We start from the raw sequence: 22,062 nt of genomic DNA, 5'->3' as shown, positions 1-22,062 counted from the left end.
GAACAAAAATATTCGAAAATCCCCCACCAGCCAGCTCAACTCTTATCAGCTTGGAATGGTTGGTTAGTTGGGTGAGTAATCCACCGGTTAACAGAAAGACAGTCATTATTCTCCCTCCACTCAACGATTGCTCTTCTACTCTTTGCAAACTCTATTTTGGGGTTGGGACACACGCACTCAAATAGCTTTACCGGCCACAAAGACCCAAGTGATCGTCGACAGCCGACAGCAGAATTCAAAGCACAAACAATAGAAATAAAATAACGCTCAAATAGTAGCAACGAAGAATCGGAGCGGAATACAACGCAGAATAAATAAATTCTCGCCGGTTTTTTTAACGAAGAAAAAAATGAACGACCATTGATAACAACAACAAAAACGAAAACATCAATTTTCACTCGAAATTAATTAAATAAATATTCGAAACAATTGAAAAAGTCACGTTCCGTAACTTCCGTTACACCAAAGTGTGGGAAACCAGTAACCGGGGGGAAACACACACACGCACAAAATGGGTTGTTTTTCTTGTGTTTCCAAACAAAGTGATGCCGGGGAACAATATGGCCAACCCATGCAATGTACCCTAGAATTGGCACCTTTAACTCTCGATTCTCAGGAAGATTTAAAGGCTGCCAACAACAATGTATCCAGCGAACAACAACCTTTGACCCAAACCAAGGTGAAAACCTCAAAAAGCGGAAATACTGTCACAGTAACAAAGATTACACGTACTGTGAATCGAACAACAAATACACGTTTGGCCCAGGGTTCCATTGAAATCCAAAGACCAAAGACACCTGAGATCCCCATAATTTTAAACGAAGGAACCTCCTCATCATCATCACCTCTAACCAAGACCAAAGTGAAGAAAAGTAAAAATGGCAAAACAGTAACTGTGGTAAAAACTACCTATTCATCAAATGTGATAAACGCAAAAACAACAACACCAAAGACTATCAACTTAGTTGTTACTGGTGAACAACAACAGCAGGAACTGACTCAAGAATCAAATCAAAATGAACGTGTGTATCGTACAACAGTGGCTCCCATGCCACAAACTAAAAAACGAAAACGTTTTAATCTCAAATCCATTTTGGATAGACGGCCAAAGAGAGAAGTTGTTGTTGATCCCCGCCAATCGGTAGAGGATTTGTACAACTTTGAGCAACGTTGTTTGGATATTCATAATCGTTTGCGAGCGTTGCATGGTGTCAAACCGTTGACCTTAAATAATAAAATGTCGGCGTATGCCATGGAATGGGCTAAAGTAAGTAACGCTTTATAATTAATGGATACCAAAGTAGTATATTTCAAAATATTAGCGGTATTCACTCATGGTGGTAAAGTGGCATTGTAGATTTGTACATCTTGTTAATATTGTAGATATACAACTATTTACAATACCACAACAACAAAATACATGAAAGGTTAATTTACCACAGGGTTGTTAATTTTCTCGACCTAAAAGTATTGTAAACATTGCATTGTACTTGCGCAAGGGTGTAGAACAGCTGATGGTTTTGCCGCCACTTTGTTGTGAGTTTTATTTTATGTCGGACATAGACATAGACTAATAAATTGTAAAGACAAAGAAATGCTCTCACCAATGTTGTTAACATTGAGTTTGTTGACAGAACAACTCAATTAAAAATGCGAATAAACACGATTTTATAAACAATTTGTTCTAACAAAAACTGTATGGGGTTAGTTTTTGACGAAATCTACATCCTCAGATAGAAATATAGAAGAAAATCTTTCCATTTTCCTCAAAAATCGCCTTCGAACAATTTTGAGTTTTTCTGTTTGAGTCGGTTGACAGCACATAACATGAGCATTTCTTTGTCTTTACAACAGGGACGAGCTTCTTTGCTTAGATCGTATAGTGAGGGCGCCCACTGAGTTGTTTTTGCATTTGCTTCTCTCTCTCACGTACAGTGTAAATGAATGAAAACAAACAAAAAGATAATGTGGTTGTTGTTTTTTTCACTCATACGTTCATACATGTCTTCGCTTTGGTTGTATTTCTGTGGTCGTCGCTGCTTTACAACAGGCCTGCTCAAGGTGCGCACCTGAGCTGTCGGTGTGTGTCAATTTTCTCACACACACAATTTAAAAAGAGAGCTTTTGTTTTTGTTTAGAATATTTTCAAAATTAAAAATCAGTCTCTATTGAACATTCAATGAGGAAGGTTCTGTTTTCGAATTTGTCTATGAATTTATATGCGTACACTGAAAAAATGAATGAAGATACTGAATACGAATTTTTATTTGCCTAAAATTTTTACGGGTGCCACCGTGGTGCAATGGTATGCACGCCCGCCTTGCACGCAGAAGGTCGGTGGTTCGATTCCCCGGCCAGGCAACACCAAACATTTTTCAACGGTGGCAAAATACCCCTCAGTAATGTTGGCGACATTTCCTGAGTATTTCAGCCTTGAAAAACTTCTCTATAAGTGGTGTCTTAGGACACGCCGTTCGGACTCGGCGATAAACAGTAGGTCCCATATCATTGAGCTAAATATGAATCGGGGTGCACTCATTGATATGAGAGAAGTCTCCCTTGTCCCGTATGGGATGTTGTGGAACAATGTTTTTTTGTTTTGTTAAAATTTTTACGGCAAATTAGAGTGTTTGGTTTGTCACGAACTTGATTTGCAACAAATTATAACATCAACAGTCACATTTGGTCAAAATAAAATAATTATTCTACTCTATATTTTGAAATATAAAATAAAAAAAAACTGTTACGATATTTCTCACAGTATACAGAGAGACAAAGGAAAATTGAAATTTGTGTATTTCAAAACCAACACAATTACAAAATGTGTTTGTATGTGTCTGAGCAGGCCTGCTTTACAACCCAGTTGTTCGGGTAACTAGGGAATAACTAGCAATTTTGCTGGCTACTGGTAAACACCCCTAGTTACCACCCAATCTACTCGCAATGCTATAGACTGGTGAATTTAACATGGGGATGTCATAGGAAGGGGTCTATTGTCCCCTCACTGCATTACCAGTAACCACCCAATTCGATAGTCATTTGAAAGGCAATTGTCCCCTCACTGCATTACCAGTAACCACCCAATTCGATAGTCATGTGAAAGGCAATTGTCTCCTCAGTGCATTACCAGTAACCAGTCAATTCGGTGGTCAGAAATGATAGCCAAAATCAGAATACCAGTTTAAACAACACAATTATAACAGTTAATCTGTATATTTCGAATATGCGCTAACCACGCTTTATTTAATTACATATATACATAAAGGACATACATACATATATTATAAAGGACAATTTAATGTTAATCTTTAAATTCCTTGGTATTGAAACTTATGCGTGAATCCTTGATACTGGGACTTAAGTTGCTTATGTTTATTTGGTCCTGGGAATGTGCATCTCAAGTGTGCTTCAGATAATTCAGATGTACCTGAAATAAAATGCATAAAAGTTTAATGAGATAATTAAAAACATGTATTGTCCCAAAAAGTATCTATACTTACCAAATATTCTTCTAAAAATATTCATCCTTTTTTAATTTAGCCCAATAACATGTTTGTTGCATCTTTATTTAACAATAAGTTTTTGCATATCAAACGCACCAAAAACTTTTTTTTAACCCAGATATGCCCATTGCTTGATCGTGATCATTTTAAAAGTATTTTTATATTATTTAAGAAGCAAATGTGAAACAATAACAGTATGTTTATAAGTTTTTTAAAAATTTTTTGAAAAAAGTGGTTTTTGAGGCCACTTTTGGACACAGGGTTTTATCATATAACTGGGAGTTATGGGACACAAAACATTTGACATATAGTCCAAAGACACCTTTTCGGCATCTAGTTAACGTTTTTTCGTAGTAGGCTCCACATCGTGTATGTTTTCGTTATAAAATTACCCAATAATTAATTGGTCATAACGCAAATCATTGTAAAAACTAAGCGATCGGTGGCAACTTCGATGAACTAGACCTCAAAACTCAAAAATAGTAGCTCAAAATAATGGAATCACATAATATCCCAAGAGCTACAGATGTGTACTGAGTATATCACCAAAATAAACGGTACTTTGATTAACATAACATATCAAATTAGCAAGAATTTTGTGTGTCCTATATATAGGACGCTGGGCATATCTGGGTTAAATTCAGAATAAAAAATAAATTTTATACAAAATGACATTACATTTATTTTACTGTGTTTTCGAAAAGAGAAATAATGTTGAAAAGAGATTACAAGAGAGAAACATTGTCGATTACGCTATCCATCGGTAGTCTATAAAATAGTCAATATATTACACACCGCATTACCTGTAACTAGTGAATTGACATGATAGGCAGGGACGCCCTTTTCCAGTGAGAAAAGCAAGCTATAGGCTATTTTATTTGCCATTTTTGGGTGTAAAGTAACTAGGATCAATGAGTAACTAGTTACATGCCTATGTAAAAGTAGACAATTGCTATTTATTGAACAACTGGGATAAAAAGAATAAAGGCCAAGATAAATAAAATTTTTATGAAAAAGGTGTAATTTTTGTGTATTTTTGAACAAATTATGAGTATTAGCTTGATTCATCGACCTCGAGTTTAAATGGATGAAGCGAGGTTTTTTCCACAAGCGTCATTCTTTGTGTGAAGAAGAGAACAAGCGTGCTCGGGAACTCCAAAAAGAAATGTCGGTACAAAAAATCAATTTTATATTCTCCACCATATGATGGAGCGTAGTTGAGCAAAAACTACTCTGAACTGCATTCGTGTGAATCCCATTAAAACCTGCTTGATAGGCTTCTTGATCTAGGGGTTCTCTCTTGTAATGTTATGACTGACAATCTCTAATGACAATCTCTCCTGACATGCCTGGGTGAAGGAGTCCTATCCACCAAATATTGATTAGGGCGGCTCTCGCGGTAACAAGTAAGTACTGCAACGAAAGCAAGCTATTTGTTGCTGTACTGGAAAAATCTTTGTCTCCTCATGTAGATGGTCCACTGAAGACATAAGTTGGCATCCTTTTGCAGTTCTCAGGGCTTTTCTGACAGGTTTGAATATTTTACCATCATGTAGGACTTATGTATATTCGCAGACCAAACTTGCGCCGCACAGTGGTTCAGAGTCGTTTTTCCCTGGTCAAAACTCTGTAACTTTTGAACGGAAAGAGATATTTTCATAATTGCTCTTTTTCGACAGATAACACTTTCAGCTTTCCGACTGATTGAAAGCCAACAAATTCTAGCGGTTACAGAGGCATTCAAGGTCGAAGTTAAAAAATTTGAGTTTTTTCATATTTTGCATCAAAATATGAGTGTACTTGAGTTTTTCATATATTCTAACTAATTAAAAAAAGTTCAGACGCCAATAAACAAACCATAAAAATACAAAAAATTAAAAAAGAAATTGGAAAAAATTTTTCGAATTTTATTTTTCAAAAAATTTAATTTTTTTTTAAATAAAAAAATACTCCTTTGGGCTTCATAAAACTCTTATTAAAACTCATAAAAAAATTTCCATTTATGCGAAAAATGTATAATTTATATAGGAAACGAAATGGAAAAACACACATTTTTACCCATGTAATTTCAAAAAATTAAAAAAAAAGTGTTAAACGGACGGAACGGGACTGGTACAAAAAGTATACATGGGCTAAAAGAGGACACTCTCCGGCATCATTCTGAGAAAACGGAACATTGTTCCAAGCTTTTCCCTTAAAGTTCTAGTCCACTAAGCTGGGAATTTCACTAAAATTTAGTACCTGTGGAAAAATAAAATAGCTCACTTCGTGTAAGCGCTACGGTAATTTATTAAAACCGCTCTTAAAGGAACAATCCTATCCACCTAACAAAAGAACAATTAACACAATATCTGTTATAGTTTCTGAGAAATAGCTGCTTCTTTCCTCACAAATTTACAAAAATGACGCATTGATGACGGTTTTAGCCAGGAAAATCGATTTCTGAACCACTGTGCGCCGCATAGATTATCACAGACCGACCCCTATCGCGTTATATGTGGTCAACAAGGTTTCTTTATCTGCACCCCATGTATTGCCGGCAAGAGACTTGATGAGCTTGTTCCTACATCTCAGCTTGTCGCAGATAGCTGTGGTATGCACGGACGACATTAACATGTTGGAGTTGTTTGTGATCGGAAATCTGATACCATCGACGATTACATTCACCTCTGCCGTCCATGTGGGGAACAGAGTGGCCGTTGATTTATTGGCGGATATTTCCAGATTCTTCGTATGGAAAAAGGTGTTAAGGTCAGTCAAATTGGAGTTTATTGCCGTCGGGAAGGGGGTGGAATACAGAAGATGTAGAGGTTAAACTGTTCCGGAGATATCACCCCACCTTGGGGAACTTCCTGTTGCTTGGACTTCTCGCTCCTGAATTCCACCTTCGACTGGCGTCCACACATATAATTAATTACACTATGCAACACTGAAAATGCAAACAACTTCTTGTATGCATTTTTTGAAAGTACATATATAGACTACAAAAACCCTAGTAGGGTTTTGTCCTGTCAGATCCAGTTCGGATTTTATGGCCTCATTTAAACCGGACTAAATCTATACGTTTTTGCATTTATCTGGCCTTTATCTCAGAAACGAATAAGAATTTGGCCTTGCTGTCTTTAGCAATATTGTAGCCCTAAACTAGTAGAACTTATCTTTTGAAAAAACCACATAAGAAAAACTCCATCTAGGGCAACAAAATCTGTAAAATATAGAAAATTTTACATAATAGCTAAAATTCTGGTCAGTATCGACTAAACTATTGGGAGTTGAACCAAGTAACCTTTTGCAAAAATCTTCCAAATAAAGTTCTCAATAATTCTTTAGAATATTCTGAATCTCTAAAATGCTTACTTCATGTTGTTTCAGCGGTATTTTGCATCATATCTTTTACAACACGTATTTCAATCACAGTTCACACCAACAGTTTATTCTCGGATTTCGGAGTTCATTACATTATTTTCATTTTTATTAAATCGTCGTAGCCCCGAATTTCTTTAAAAACTCAATATTTAACCATGTTTAGATGGGGCCATAAAATCCGAGCTGGATCTGACACAACAAAACCCAACTAGGGTTTCTTGTCGTTTGGTTCTGTACTTTCAAAAAATCCTCAGTTCGAATTGTTTGCACAAGATCACCTTAAAAATGTTGCACAGTGTTATCCAAAGTTTCAAACTTGGCCGGTGGGCTGTTCGATGTCCTCAAACAGCGGGGAGTGCTTGACAGTATCAGAGGCTTTTGATAAGTCAGGCATCACCATCACTGTTAAAGTACACGACTTCCTCTGGTTGACCCTCGACTAATATATGTGGAGATGGCGTGCTTCTTACATGCTGTGCTTCTTACATAACCCATGCTGATCTGCAACTGGGTTTTTGCTACGGTCGACAAAATCGAAATCGGCCTGTACGATTCACCTTTGCTGGCATCCTTGCCCATTTTTCAGACTTCGGGAACTTTGTGGGTGGCTAGCGACTGGATGAGAACTTTATTGAGATACTCGACTTCCGGCACATCCAGCTGTTTCAGCATTACCATAGGGATTCCATCAGGATCCAATGTCACTCCCGGGTAGCTTGACAATCTGTCGATTGAAATAACTTTCGTACCTCCTCGGATCAGTCAGCGTAACGTCGCCAAACGTGACTGAGGCCCTACTTTCCTTCTTTCCAGTGTTCGAGAGTGACTTAACCGTTGCTCACAATTCACTTATTCCGGCTCTAATGTTGCAATACTTCAGATGATTTAACCACTTTGTTCCGATTATGCTCACCGACCAAGTTAACAGCTTCCTGACAGTGGGGTTGGCACGACGAAGCTCATCACGCCCATTTGCTAATATTGCTTCTGCTAGGAAGTTTGGTCTCACTTCGGGTATTCGAGCAGCAGATATATGGGAAACGACAGCAGTGATGATGTCTCGAAACGTCCTGGGGGTGGGGTAGATCTCAAAAGCGGTGATTAGTAAACTTTCTGAAACTTAGCCAATTAGATTTCCCCTCATTGATGAAAGTGCGGAGTTCAGAGGTGTTGAAATCGGGCAGTTTGTTGATGTACACAGACATCATATGTCAGACCATTTGATATGATGGTTATGTCTGGCGAATTGTGATACTCCCCGATAATTCTGGTAGATCGTTCTCATGGATGGTGAAAAACGTAAAGCTATCAGTCTGCTTAGCCGGCACTATACCCCCTGGTCGTTTCCAAGGGCCGAACGCCACAACTCATGATAAGCATTAATGTCGCCCAATACCAGACGCCTATGACCTACCAAAAGGGGGCTAATGTTGGATCAATAACCTGGAGTGCAGCTATTTTTCGGCGAGATGTATACGTTCAGCAACTCTACCTCAGCTGTTCCACACCTTACTGCTACCTCCATACATTTCATGTACCGGTCATTAGAATCAGGCTCAAGCGAGATAGGTCTGTATTGAGCAGACTGGTACCACAGGAAAACGATTCCCCCCTCCAGTACGTTGTAACCATCAGAACTCTGTAAGCTGCAGTTGTTTTTGAGCTTAGTTTCCTGTACAGCCACGACCATAATATTCTTCCGACTTATTAAATCCACTATTTCCGCGATCATACCTCTGAGTACATTGCAATTAAATTGCAAAAAGGATACATTTTCAGGGATTGGAGCAACAACATCTGGTGTTAATGCTGTGTGTGTGGATGCTGTTGAGAGGACTGCGGAAGAGTCGCATTTTCCGATGACGACGACTCACTGGGACAATGTTCAAGCAGCATGAAGCAACATAATCCCTGTAGTAATCACTCCCATGGGCGATTCCAGAACAACCCCTGAGATGCATCCACTTCCGACATCTATTGCATCTCACCGAAATTTGAGTGCGTTGAATGCGGATGTGACAAACTGAGCGTTTTTGGTATAGAGCAATGCTAACCGATGCATGGTATTTCTAAGGCTTTTGTCACACTTTTCTACTGAAATAGCTTTAATTTGACATATATTTTTGACCTGTGGACCACTTTTTAGAATAGCCACACATAACAGCACCTCCCTATTTTAGTAGTTTTAAGGGCCTTCTTAAGAGGTCTTCTAATGCAGCTATTATAACTTGGTATTTCGGATTTTCAATGGGTAGAAAACATCCACGTGCAATATGATTAATATAACCTCCCGATTTTACGTATTTTAAAACTTGTACACTCATCGTCCAAATGGAATGACTGTAACATGGTATTTCGGATTCTGAATGGGTAGAAAATATCGATGTCTCATTAGTATTAGATTTTTATAAAAAAAGTTTTTCAGTATACATATTCATCTTTTTCTAGAAATAAGCGTTGACGTGGATGATGATCAAAGTACTTTCGTAATCAAAAGGAAAATAATTGTTCCATTTTATTTCAATACTCATAGAATTCGAGGTGCAGGTTAAAACCATAAAAACTTGTTGGCTTGTTGAGCTGCAAGACTGTCTTTTTTAATTTCAATGTGTTACTTCTTCCAAGGTTCGATCAAAGATACCAATTTCATCTGGTAAAGCATGTAAAACATGTGTTTAGTTTTCGTCAATTTCGGCGAATATCATTTGAAGTTGTTTTTTTTAATGTATCCTCTGAGTTGAAATCGACTGGTTGAAAATTGTAAATTACAAATTTAATTTTTATTCACGGAGAGGCCATTCTGGCTATAACCAACTTATAATAACCTCCCCACAAAGCGACTTTGGTTGTTAACAATAACCAAATATCTTTTAACTCTAAAGAGGTTAATTACATTTCTTTCTTAAAGATCATTGACTTTTTATCGCTTCCAAATTTAAATTGGAAATGTGTATGAATCTGTATGTATATTCACTGTTTTAACTAAATATTTACAAATGGAAAAGTAGCAATAACCACAAGGTGATATTGGTTAATATACATTAGGCCGGGCGATTTGTATGGAAGGAAAAAAACCTTAATGGACCCTTCTATGGAGAAAATCGAGCCTCCCGATTTTGACTTTAGGTTTTTTATCCACATTTTTAGACATTTTGGCATATAACAGCCACACCATTGAGATTTTCGATCCAACACAAGGACAAAAATTGTAGCCAAGACAGTAATTAAGAACTCTCTGTTACATCGCAAAAGCATTGTAATGCTCCTTCAGGCAGTGTGGAATTGAGAAGGTGTAAACTTTTCGAAAAATGTCGATAAATGGCACTGTGCTACAAAAGTTGACCAGAAAAATATTCAAGTGTTCTAATGCAAAATTATATCGTGTTGGGATCCATGGACAACGAAAATCTCAATGGTTTGGCTGTTTGTTATACGCCAAAATGTCCAAAAAACGTGTATAAAAAACCGATTTTCGATTTTCACCGTAGACCTATGCTCTAGTGGACTTTTTTCAGTTCAATCCCAGTTCAATCCCAGGAATAAGAAACGCGAAGGACCCATTACGATTTTCAAATCGATCCGACCTTATATACATAAATCGATCCCCTTCATTGATGTAAATATAGCTATCAACACTTATCAATAGCCATATAATGTTTTATTTTTATACCCTCCACCATAGGATGGGGGTATATTAAGTTTGTCACTACGTTTGTAACTACTCGAAATAATCATTGTAGACCCCACAAAGTATATATATTCTTGATCAGCGTGCAATTCTACATCGATATAGCCATGTCCGTCCGTCTGTCCGTCTGTCCGTCTGTCCGTCTGTCCGTCTGTCCGTCTGTCCGTCTGTGGAAATCACTCTAGCGTCCGAACGGATTGACGTAGGTTGATGAAATTTTGGGAAAATATGTTATATTTACGTAGGACTTTTGGTATTGAAAGCGGGCTATGTAGGTCCACGCTTTCGTATAGCCCCCATACAAAATGACGCGTGACGCGTCGTCGTTTTAAGGAATTTTTAAGATATTTGGCCCATTTTACCACCGAATTGGTTGTAATTTAGTACTTTGTGTCTCCAGAGGCCAAAAAATATTCCTACCAAAGTTGGGTTATATAGGTCCACGTTTTGGTATAGCCCCCATATAAGGCCCCATATAAAGTACGCGTCATTTTAATATATTTTGAATGTATTAGACCCATTTGACCACAGAATTAGTTGTAATTTGGTATTTTGTGTCTTCAGAGGCCAGAAGACATTCCTACTAAAGTTGGGTTATATAGGTCCACGTTTTGGTATAGCCCCCATATAAGGTCCCTTATAAAGTACGCGTCATTTTAATATATTTTGAATGTATTAGACCAATTTGACCAAAGAGTCGGTTGTAACTTTGTATTTTGTGTTTCCAGAGGCTAAGAAACATTTCTACTATAAAATGTTTATATAGGTCCACGTGTTGATATAGCCCCCATAATACAATACCTCCCGATTTTCGATATCTTGAACGTTTTAGCCTCATTATCACACCGAGATGGCTGAAATTTGGTATTTAGTCTTCTTTAGGCGTATAAAACTTTTCCCCAGAAATTTGTAGGTATAGGTCCACGCCATCATATAGCCCCCATAGAACGGTACCTTCCGAATTTCGGTATTTTGAAGGTTGTGGCCACATTAATCCACAGAAATGGCTGAAATTTGTGGTGGAGGGTATAAAAAGTTCGGCCCGACCGAACTTAACGCTTTTCTTACTTGTTTGTTATAATTTTGCCACCCCATGTAGACAGATGTACGACGAGTACATACAGCAATAAAATCTTCATTGGCATAGATAATAATAGCCCATAATTGCACAATTAACAGCGAACACACGTTTCACCAGCCCGAATAAATATTTGTATCTGTCCTCAACTAAAATGGCAGCAATTGCCTTGTTTTGATGAATTAAAGTAAATAATAGTTTATATTTTAACAATAAAGTGAAAATTCAATAACGCAAAATTGATTACCTTCATTTTTTTTGGCTAGGCATAATTTTTGTTTTTAAATACTACATAGGTATTAACTAAGTGGTATTTAAACAATTATATCCCACAAACAATAGTCAATAATGTCACGAATTTCAGAGATAACCAATATCTGGGATACAATCACCTATCGTAGCAGTGTATCCAACTCAATATCCACCAATTGTCCTCTCTAGTATCTCGTAAAAAATCATGTTCAACCTATCAAAAGTGTTTCACCTTCGAAAACGAATAATTATGATTTTCTAGTACTTTTTTAAATATTCATATATATTATAGAACTAGCTAAACCCGGTGCGCTTCGCTACCCCGACTAAGATAAAATAAAGTGGAATGCTATAATAATATTAAATTTTTATACCCTCAACATTTATGGTAAAGAGGGTATATACACTTTTATACGGGCAAAATGTGCCTCATCGAAATATTGGTTTTAGACCCAAAGTATGTTTGGAGAAAATGTGTTTCAGACAATTTGAAGTTGATTTAGCAATGTCAGTCCGTCTGTCTGGCTGGCTGGAGCGCATGATAACTCTCGAACGGATCAATCGGTCCAAAATTTGGCTTTCGTAATATTTTGTCCAAACTTAGTTTAAGTTCGAAGATAGGTTATATCGGCCCATTCCTTCCGTTACCTCCCCCAAAAAATTTTGGAAATGTTCGGAAAATTTGTGCGCACGATAACTCTTGAAGGAAGTAACCGATTTGATCCATACTTCGCACATCGTGAAATTTCTACCAGACTTAAATGAATTTCTAATATGAACTCAATAGGTCCACTACTTCGGGTACCTCCCGCACAAAATTTCAGATATACTCAGTTTAGGACCTGCACTCGAATCGCTTTGATTTTTGTTGTAGCAACTTGTGTTAACTGCCCCCATAAGACGGTATAAGTTTAATCAGGGGCAAGTCCATACTTCGTGGGAAAATAGCCAGAAAGGTACAAAAACCCCTATGGCTCAATCGGGTTACTCCTTCTGATACTTCCCGCACAAAATTTCGGATAAGTTCAGTTTAGGACCTGCTTCCGAATCGCTTTGATTTTTGTTGTAGCAACTTATAAGTTTCATCAAAAAATTACAAAAAACCTCCTGTGACACCGTGTGTAGTGGTTGGAGCGTAAGATAACTCTCGACCGAATCAACCGATTTGGTCCAAAATTTAGTTTAAGTTCGAAGATAACTGGTCCACTGCTTCAGGTACCTCCCCCACAAAAGTTCAAAAATGTTCGGAAAAATTGAGCACACGATAACTCTTGAAGGGAGTGACCGATTTGGTCTATACTTTACACATCTTAATATATCTACCATATGTATATCAGGTTTATATTTGCCCACACCTTCGGGTACCTCCCACCCACACAAAATTTCGCATAAGTTCACTTTAAGACCTGCTTCGAATCACTTTGATTTCTGTTGAAACAACTTGCATTCGCTGCCTCAATTACGACTGTAAATGCTTTTTCAGGAGCACACTTCTTGAGAAAACAGCCCAAAAGCTGTCCAAGCTTAGTTTTAGTTCGAAGATTTGCAACAAGTTCCTGTACTTCCCTCCAATATTTAAAAAAATGTCACTTAAGTGGTATGCACGATATCCTTTGAACGGGGCAACCAAATTGGTCAAGCGTTGGATCTCCTAATTTAGTTTAACTTCTAAAATAGCCGATATCGATCTTCTCCATATGGTACCTCCCCCACAAAAGTTCAACAATTGTCTCGATCTGTCCGTAGATGAATGCTGCAATTCACATAGGCTGAGGGTATATCTCTGTCTGCAAAGCCGACGGATACTTTTTGACTTGTTTATATTTTAACGTATAAATATAGGAGAGCCCATTCATGGCTGTCATGGAACTACTATGGCATTTTTGTATGTTTCAGTGGATAAAACTCATCCTAAAGCCATATAATCTTACACTATTAATTTTTCTTTATTTCTACAGATTAGATTTAGATTTACCTAACTGAATTAATTTAAGAATAGAACCAGGTTTGAAGCCGTAAGTTTGAGGATAGTTTTAATTTCTTTTATATGTACGGCGGACTTATTTTTTCCAGGTCATATACGTATTAACAAATTGTGATATCTTAAATTACTCTTCGGATAACTCCCACTTTTATTTATAATTTTTACTCAAATCATGATGGTATAAATATCATAATAAAAAATTATTCTTAAGCAGTCTCTAAAATATATGTAATGGAATTTTGTGTAGAATATTTCTCTTTTAGTACTATTTGTCTAAAACTAAGTTTCATGTTACTTTGTCGCATCACCTCAAAAAATTAACGAAATAAATGTCATTAAAAATATTTTTGTATTTTGTGGGCAAAAATTACATAGATATTTCATTGTTATATACAGTAAATAGATAGTTCATTTCTTCGGTTACTTATAGTAAAATTTAATGGAAAATATTTCTGGCTTAGACGTCATCCATCTAGAATGATGTTTTGTGGGACAACATGGTATAAACATAGATAAAATACAACTTTAACCATAAAACGTGTTTTTGATTTGGACGTTCAGGTAAAATTAAGAGTTCTGATGCATTCTAGGGCCTATAGTGAAATTTAATGGCGAACATTTTTGTAGAATATCCGGATCCGATCCGATCTCATTTTAAAGGGGATTTAAAACGTTTTTGAAAAAAAAAACCAAAAAGACCCCTTTAATGATTCGCTTGAGTGTTAAATTTTGTAACTAAAAGACCCCTCGCATTATTGGCAGTAATATTGCCAAAGACACTATATGCCTAAAACACAAGGATTCCAAGGAATTCTAACTCGAATATTTCCAACTATGTACAAATAGGGGGAATTTCCCCGACGCATTTGGGGTACTTCCCGACGTAAACTTTCAAAACGCCGATACACTTGTCTTTTATTTTTCGGTCCTCTTTCATAATCAGCCCGATTTTGTCTGTAACTATTTTTTGTGTTGTACAGTGTTAATGATTTTAGAATAATTTAACGATTTACATGAATATATTTTGCCTTAATCTTAATCATATAGCATTTTATACGTATTCAATTTCCCATAAATGCTTACGAGTATACATATATACTCGTAATAAATTTGAATTATGAAAGCCACAACGTTTTTCTTATATAAATATGTTTGTATTACATCGGCGTATTAATTGGAAATACCTCATTTTATATTCAGCAATATAATACTGTGTATAATTTTTTGAGTCATGGATAATTAACTATATTCTGACGACATATCGTGTTAGAAGATCAAAGAAGATAAGACACCCATCTCGGGGATTCCCCATCACCGTATGGGTGCGCATCTTGACTACTACAAGCAAGTGACCAGAATCTATATTCGTTCCTCGGATCCATCAAATCGTGTATTCCGATTCAGTCATGAAGACTGAAATTACCGAAAGTGGAATTACTGATTAGAACCTTTGGACCTATTGCTCTAGATCGTAAAGTTTCTTAATGATGTGTGTTCATTAGATAATGGTTTGAATGGTTCGCTCCATAATTTCCTAGCAAAAGTTTAATCGATGAGATTTTGTTGTGTTTATGCACAGAACAGATCTTCGATTTCTTATGTAAGATATCCATGGAAGTCATTGTATTTTTACCGTTTAGATGCTGGTAAGTAAAACATACTTTGCCAAACCTTACCAGAATAGCTTGACATTGGGTCGTACAAATTTAACAAGGTTTCTGCTTAACTGTTCCACAAGTGACGGTGGCATGTAACTTGAGGATCTTGCTCCTACTGCTCATTTCAAGTTTCAAACAAGTAACAAATGTTAAGTTCGGCCAGGCCGAACGGATAAGCAAATTAACGTAATGAGCTTCGCCGTGCAAACCCCAGTGACCCCAGAGTCAGGGATCTGACATTGAAAGTTAACAGGTTGGTCGGTGAGCATAAGCGGAACAAGTGGCTAAATCATGTTAAGAACTTCGACATTGGAGCCGGAATAAGTGAATTGTGGACAACGGTTAAGTCACTCTCTAACCATGAAAAGAAGGAGGATAGGACCTTAGTCAAATTTAGCCACACTAAACTGATTGATCTCAAGAGGTGCGCAAGTTATTTTGAATCGACAGTTTGTCGAGCATTTAGGGAGTGACATGGCGAATAGAAGAGTACTATGTCGAATTTGATCTCCTCCAGGTGAGAATGAAGCACCACAATTTACAAAGGATGATGTTGTGAATGTCATCAGGAACACTAAATCATCCAAAACGTTGGGCCCTGATGGAATCTCCATGGTAATGCTGACACAGATGGATGAGCCGGGAGTCGAGCAAAGACCCTTGATTTAATTCTCCCCATTGATGGTGGCGCTCCACGCTGTTTGAGGACATCGGGCAGACTACCCCCGGTGATGATCGAAACATTGGACGCCAGTCGTACGTTGGCTTCAGGAACAACGTCCAAGCCCCATAGAGTGAAATAAGGAGTTCCCCAAGGAACTCCGGAACTGCTTAACCTCTACCTCACCTGTATTCTAACCCCTCAACCAGAGCAAGTCGTGGGATAGAACATTGATGGTGGCGCTTGATTTATCAAAAGCCTTTGATATTGTCAAGCACTCCACGCTGTTTGAGGACATCGGGCAGACTATCCCCCGGCCATGTTAGAAACGTTGGATAATCAATTATTCGTGGACTCCAGTCGTACGTGGGACTCAGGAACAAGAAGTCCAAGCCCCGTAGAGCGAAACTGGGAGTTCCCAAGGTGGGGTGATATCTACGGAAACGTTTAACCTCTATCTCAAATGTATTCCACCCTCTCCAAGGCTGAACTCCTATTTAACTGATCGTACCCCCTATTTTCAAGCGAATAATATGCAAATATCTGTCACTAAATCTCTACATGAATGGAAGAGGTGAGCACCAACATGAATGTCATGGTCGATGGTAGCAGAATTCCGATCACCAACTACCCGCAGATTCTAGGAGTCACCTTCCACAGCATGTTCATGTTGTCCGTGCATGCCACAGCTATCTGCGACAAACTGATATGTAGGAACAAGGTCCTCAGATAAAGAAACCTTGTTATCCACAATTAACGCGATAGGTCGGTTTTTGTTAAGCTATGCGCCCAAGTGTGAGCTACGAATGAAAGCGCAACGCGATGGATAAATATTCAAACCCGATTTTCGGTATTTTCAAGGTTGTGAACTCAATATCCAACCGAAATGGCTGAAAATTGGCATTTAGTTTTCGTTGGGAGTATAGAACTTTCCACCTGAAATTTGTCGGTATATGCGCACCTCTTCATATATGTATGTAGGCCCCCAAGAAGGGTACCTCCCGAGTGTCGGTATTATGAAGGTTTTGGTCTCAGTATCCAACCGAAATTTAGCAAATAGTCTTCGTGGGGGGTATGAAGCATTCCAGAAGAGAATTATCAGTACATGCCATGTTTTCATATAGCCCGCATAGAAGAGTACCTCCCGATTTTCAGTGGTTTGTGGCCTCAATATCCTACCGAAATAACTGAAATGTGGTATTTAGTCTTCGTTCGTATATAAAACGTCTTCATATAGCCCCCATATAACGGTACCTCCCGATTTTCGGTATGTATTTTAAAGATTGCGGCCTCAATATCCCACTGAAATAAGGTACTAAGTCTTCGTAGGGTGTATACAAGTTTCCAAATGAAATTTTTCGGTATTCCTCCACGTCCTCCAAATTTTCGGCATTTTGAAGATTTTGTCTCCAATATCCCACCGAATGTTTTAAATTTGGTATTTAATCTTCGTTGGGGGCATAAAAATGTCCACCAGAAATTTGTTGGTATTCATATAGCCACCCCATATAACGGTTCCTCCCGATTTTCGGTGTTTTAAAGGCTGTGGCTTTAATATTCACCCGAAATTACTGAATTTTGTCATTTAGTCTTTGTTGAAGGAGAGAAAACCTTCCAGAAGATGAATTTCACTACAGGTCCACGTCTTCATATAGCCCCCATATAACGGTTCCTACCGATTTTCGCTATTTTAAAGGTTTCAGCGCCATTATCAAACCGAAATGGATGAAATTTGGTTTTTGGTCTTCAATAGGGGTATAAAATATTGCAGAAGAGTATTATCAACATTGGTTGACGTTTTCATATAGCCCCCATAGAAGAGAACCTCCCAATTTTCGCTAATTTTGAAGGTTGGAGCCTCAATATCCTATCGAAATGGCTGAAATTTGGCATTTTATCTTCATTGGGGCTTCCAAACTTTCACCCCAGAAGATTTTCGGTAGAGGTCTACGTCATAGCCTCTATAGAACGGTGCCTTCCGATTTTCGAAATTTTGAATAACACTTACTAATTTGTATCTCTCTCTCTCTCTCTTCATACTTTCAGCACCTGGCGAAGAAAAATAAAATAAAACATCGTAAGCAGAATAAATTTGGTGAAAATTTAGCTTTCAGCTCTGGCAGTTCGTATAGCGTTGAAGATGCTGTCCAAGCATGGTATGATGAAATGGAAAATTATGATTACAAAAATCCCACCATCTCTGGCAATACTGGTCATTTCACACAAGTTGTATGGAAGGAAAGTTCACAACTGGGTGTTGGTATGGTTCAAAAGTGAGTATGAAAAGCAGAAAAGATTTTCATTTTCATCTTTGTAAATATTCGATCGACGATGGATTGTTTATTTAGTTCCTCCTAAAAATTAAACGAAATTTTATTTCTCTATTTCTTCTATACTTCTAGGAATGATCGTACATGGGTAGTTTGTAACTATGACCCTCCTGGTAATGTCTTGGGAAAGTTTGAAGACAATGTGCCACGTCCCAAGGGAAGACAACCCAAACCACAACCCTCGCGACTTATAACAACATCAAAAACTGAAAATGATCGAAGACCAAGAACACCAACAAACCTACAAACAGCAAAACCCCAAAATGAACAACGCGCCGATGATAAACCAACCACATCGCAGGCTTTCAAGAAAATAATTGGCAACAAACATGACAAATGGTCCAAATTTGAAATGGAATGCCTTGAGGAACACAATAAACGTAGAGCTCTACATGGATGTGAACCAATGGTGCTTAATAGAAATCTGTGTAATTTGGCAAATGATTGGGCCATAGTAAGTACCCACCCTTGTTCTTACCAATTGAAATTTATAAAAAAAGAAACTTTTTTTAACAAATTTTTAGCACTTAACCAAAACTCGTAGCATGTATCATCGACCCGGAAATGACTATGGAGAAAATATCTATCAGCTCATAAATCGAGATCCCACAGCAGAAGATGCTGTTAAGGCCTGGTATGATGAAATAAACAAATATAAATACAGTAAACCTGGATTTAGTACGGGCACAGGACATTTTACACAAGTTGTGTGGGTGGACACCAAGGAAATGGGTGTGGGCAGGGCCAAAGTGTAAGCTAATATTTTCCAATCACTTAGACGAATGTTCTAATAATTTTCATTTCTCTCTTCCCTTCAGTGACAACATGACATTTATTGTTTGTAATTATAATCCACCCGGCAATGTTATGGGTCAGTATAAAACTCAAGTTCCGCCTGTGGGTGGATTCAAATATCCCAACAAGAAAGACTGTTCAGATGCCGGTACAACATCTGGAGCAAATGAAACACATTCCACTTCGAATAAAAAGTCTGGATTCTTTTCGAATTGGTTTAAATCGAAAAAATAAACCTAACCTAAGAAGTATTATTTTTAGATCTCTCTGAAGAAGGGAGAGCTCATGAACTGATGATTAATTCCATGAATATTTTAAGTAATTTTTTTACTTTTATATTATAATGTATATTCCTTATAAACACATGTATGTATACCTCATATTGCAAAACGAAATATTGTTGTAATATAATTACAAAAAAGTCAAATGAAATCCTATATTGAAACTATACCAAAATTGTAAAAAACATTTGAAAATTAAACGAAACTTCACAAAATGCGTGGATTGGTTGTTGTTGCTGCCTTGACACAAAGCATGAGTTTGGTTGGGGAATTGTAGTTGGTCGGAGGTTAAAACATCTGGTCTCCAGCTTCACTGCAGTGAATGAAAGACTTGCTACAATGCAGATAAAAGCAAAATTTTTCAACATTAGCTTTATCTGCGCTCATTCTCCAAACGAAGACAAGGCCGAGCAGACCAAATATATATTCTACGAGCGCTACATGCGACCGTTGTCCTGCCCATGACATTGAAATTATTCTCGGCGATATTAATGCAAAAATTGGAAAGGAGAATATATCTTTGCTGCGGCAAAAAACATGGTAGTTAGCAGCACCAGATTTAAGCATCTTGACATTCATAAGGTCACCTGGCTGTCTCCGGATAAGAAAACAAGAAATTAAATTGATCACGTTGTGATAATGGGAGACATTCATCGAGCGTGTTGGATGTACGTTCGTTCCGAGTAGCAAACATACTACCTGTTGCAGCAAACAAATGATGAACAAAACAGTACTCTAGCGTCGATTACTCTTAATCGCAGCCATAATTGACACAAGTACAATCAAAAATATACACATTGTTTTATAAATATTTTTAAACAAATTGCAACTTTTACTATTTTAGATTACAATTAAAGATTTAAAACATAAACATGTTAAGAAAAGCCAACAAAAATGCAGTGTGAAATATTTAAGAGAAAATGTGTCAGATTCTCTTTGTGCATCTCTGCAGCAAAGGTACGTAGCCGGTTAAACGAAGAGAATAAAATACGAACAGACACAACACGAAAGTTAGACATCGGTAAGCTGCAATCACAGCAGATAGCCACAGCATGTTCCACTCAACTAGCCCAATTGCTCAATTAAAGCACTCCTCGTCCCGATAACATATCGGCACAATGGCAAAGCATTGCCCACTCCATGCAAACAGAGACCTCCACCGAGGAACCCATGGTATGACCAGGAGTGTCGTGCTGCTACCGAAGAGAAAAATGCGGCATATAGGGCTACTTTACAATTAGTAGCAACGCGTAGCGCATGGGAGAGGTATCGGAAGAAAAGGAGAGAGGAGAAACGTCTTTTCCGCAGGAAAAAGAGAGAGATGGAAAAGCGGGAGTGTGAAAAAATCGAGATGTACAGGAGCCAGAATGAAGTCCGAAAGTTCTACCCAAGAGTAAAACATCAAACTAATGGCTTTGGTACAGGCACATCTTCCTGTAGAGACCAACAAGGTAATTTGGTAAATGATAGAGATAGTGTGCTCAGGATATGGAAAGAGCATTTTTCCAAACTGTTGGTGCCCAATAGTAGCGAAGACGACGTAGATATCACATATCCAATCCCAGAAGATGGTATTGAATGTATACCACCCGGCCAAGATGAGGTAAAGACAGCAATAAACCGGCTGAAGAATAATACGGCAGCAGGAGCTGATGGCCTACCAGCCGTGCTGTTTAAAACCGGAGCCGACACGCTTATAAGGTGTATGCATCAGCTAGTTAGCTCCATTTGGCAGGAAGAACGCGTACCCGACGATTGGAACCTGAGCATCCTGTGTCCCGTCCATAACGTCCAACTATAGGGGTATAAGTCTTCTCCCTATCGCCTACAAGATAGTGTCAGGGATATTGTGCGAACGACTAAAGCCCATGGTCAACGAAATAATTGGAACATACCAATGCGGCTTTAGATACCGAAAATCGGGAGGTACCGTTCTATGGGACTACATCAAAACGTGGACCGATATCACCCATTAAATATTTCGGCCTGTATCTTGACTTCAATATAAACATATGGACGGGACTTCGAGGAATGTTTCGATGTGTTACAAACGGAATGAAAAATTTAACTATATCTTCCATATTATGGGCCATATCGGTCCATTCCTTCGGGTACTTCACCCACAAATGTTCAAAACTTTTTGCAAAAATGGTGCGGTATCTGTGGACCAGAATCGGAGAAAAAAGTATAAAAATCGAATATTTTCGAAAGTTTTTGGCTATTTTCACATTTAAAACCGGTCATAGACATTTCGTATGTAACAGAAAGTTGTTTTGCTGATATCTTTAATTTTGAACGGTTTAGTATCTATGGAGCAGGAACCAAGAAAAGAGCATAAAAATCGCATTTGATTTGCTATTTTGACCATTAATAACCGTTTCTACAGAGTTCGTATGTTCTAGAAAGATGTTTACTAAGACCTAAGGTACATTTTTTTAGTTGGTTGTTTGCTTCAATTTTGATCGG

At 37.8% G+C, this 22,062-nt stretch overlaps 1 protein-coding gene across 1 annotated transcript; it reads left to right on the top strand.

Moving 5' to 3' along the window:
- The first annotated feature begins 105 nt into the window (after positions 1–105).
- LOC141394795 (uncharacterized) lies at positions 106–19,817 on the top strand. Its single transcript, XM_073969688.1, has 5 exons — positions 106–1,267; positions 18,237–18,463; positions 18,593–18,974; positions 19,045–19,271; positions 19,339–19,817. Exons 1-5 carry the CDS (start codon positions 512–514, stop codon positions 19,547–19,549), a joined length of 1,803 nt encoding a protein of 600 aa, XP_073825789.1. The 5' UTR covers positions 106–511; the 3' UTR covers positions 19,550–19,817.
- The last annotated feature ends 2,245 nt before the right edge of the window (positions 19,818–22,062 follow it).

The sequence above is a fragment of the Musca autumnalis genome, unplaced genomic scaffold, assembly GCF_047663935.1.
Source record: "Musca autumnalis isolate F117 unplaced genomic scaffold, ASM4766393v1 scaffold_2, whole genome shotgun sequence".
NCBI lineage: Eukaryota > Metazoa > Arthropoda > Insecta > Diptera > Muscidae > Musca > Musca autumnalis.
The sequence above is the reverse complement of the archived record's forward strand: the minus strand, read 5'-3'. Positions and strand labels throughout refer to the sequence as shown.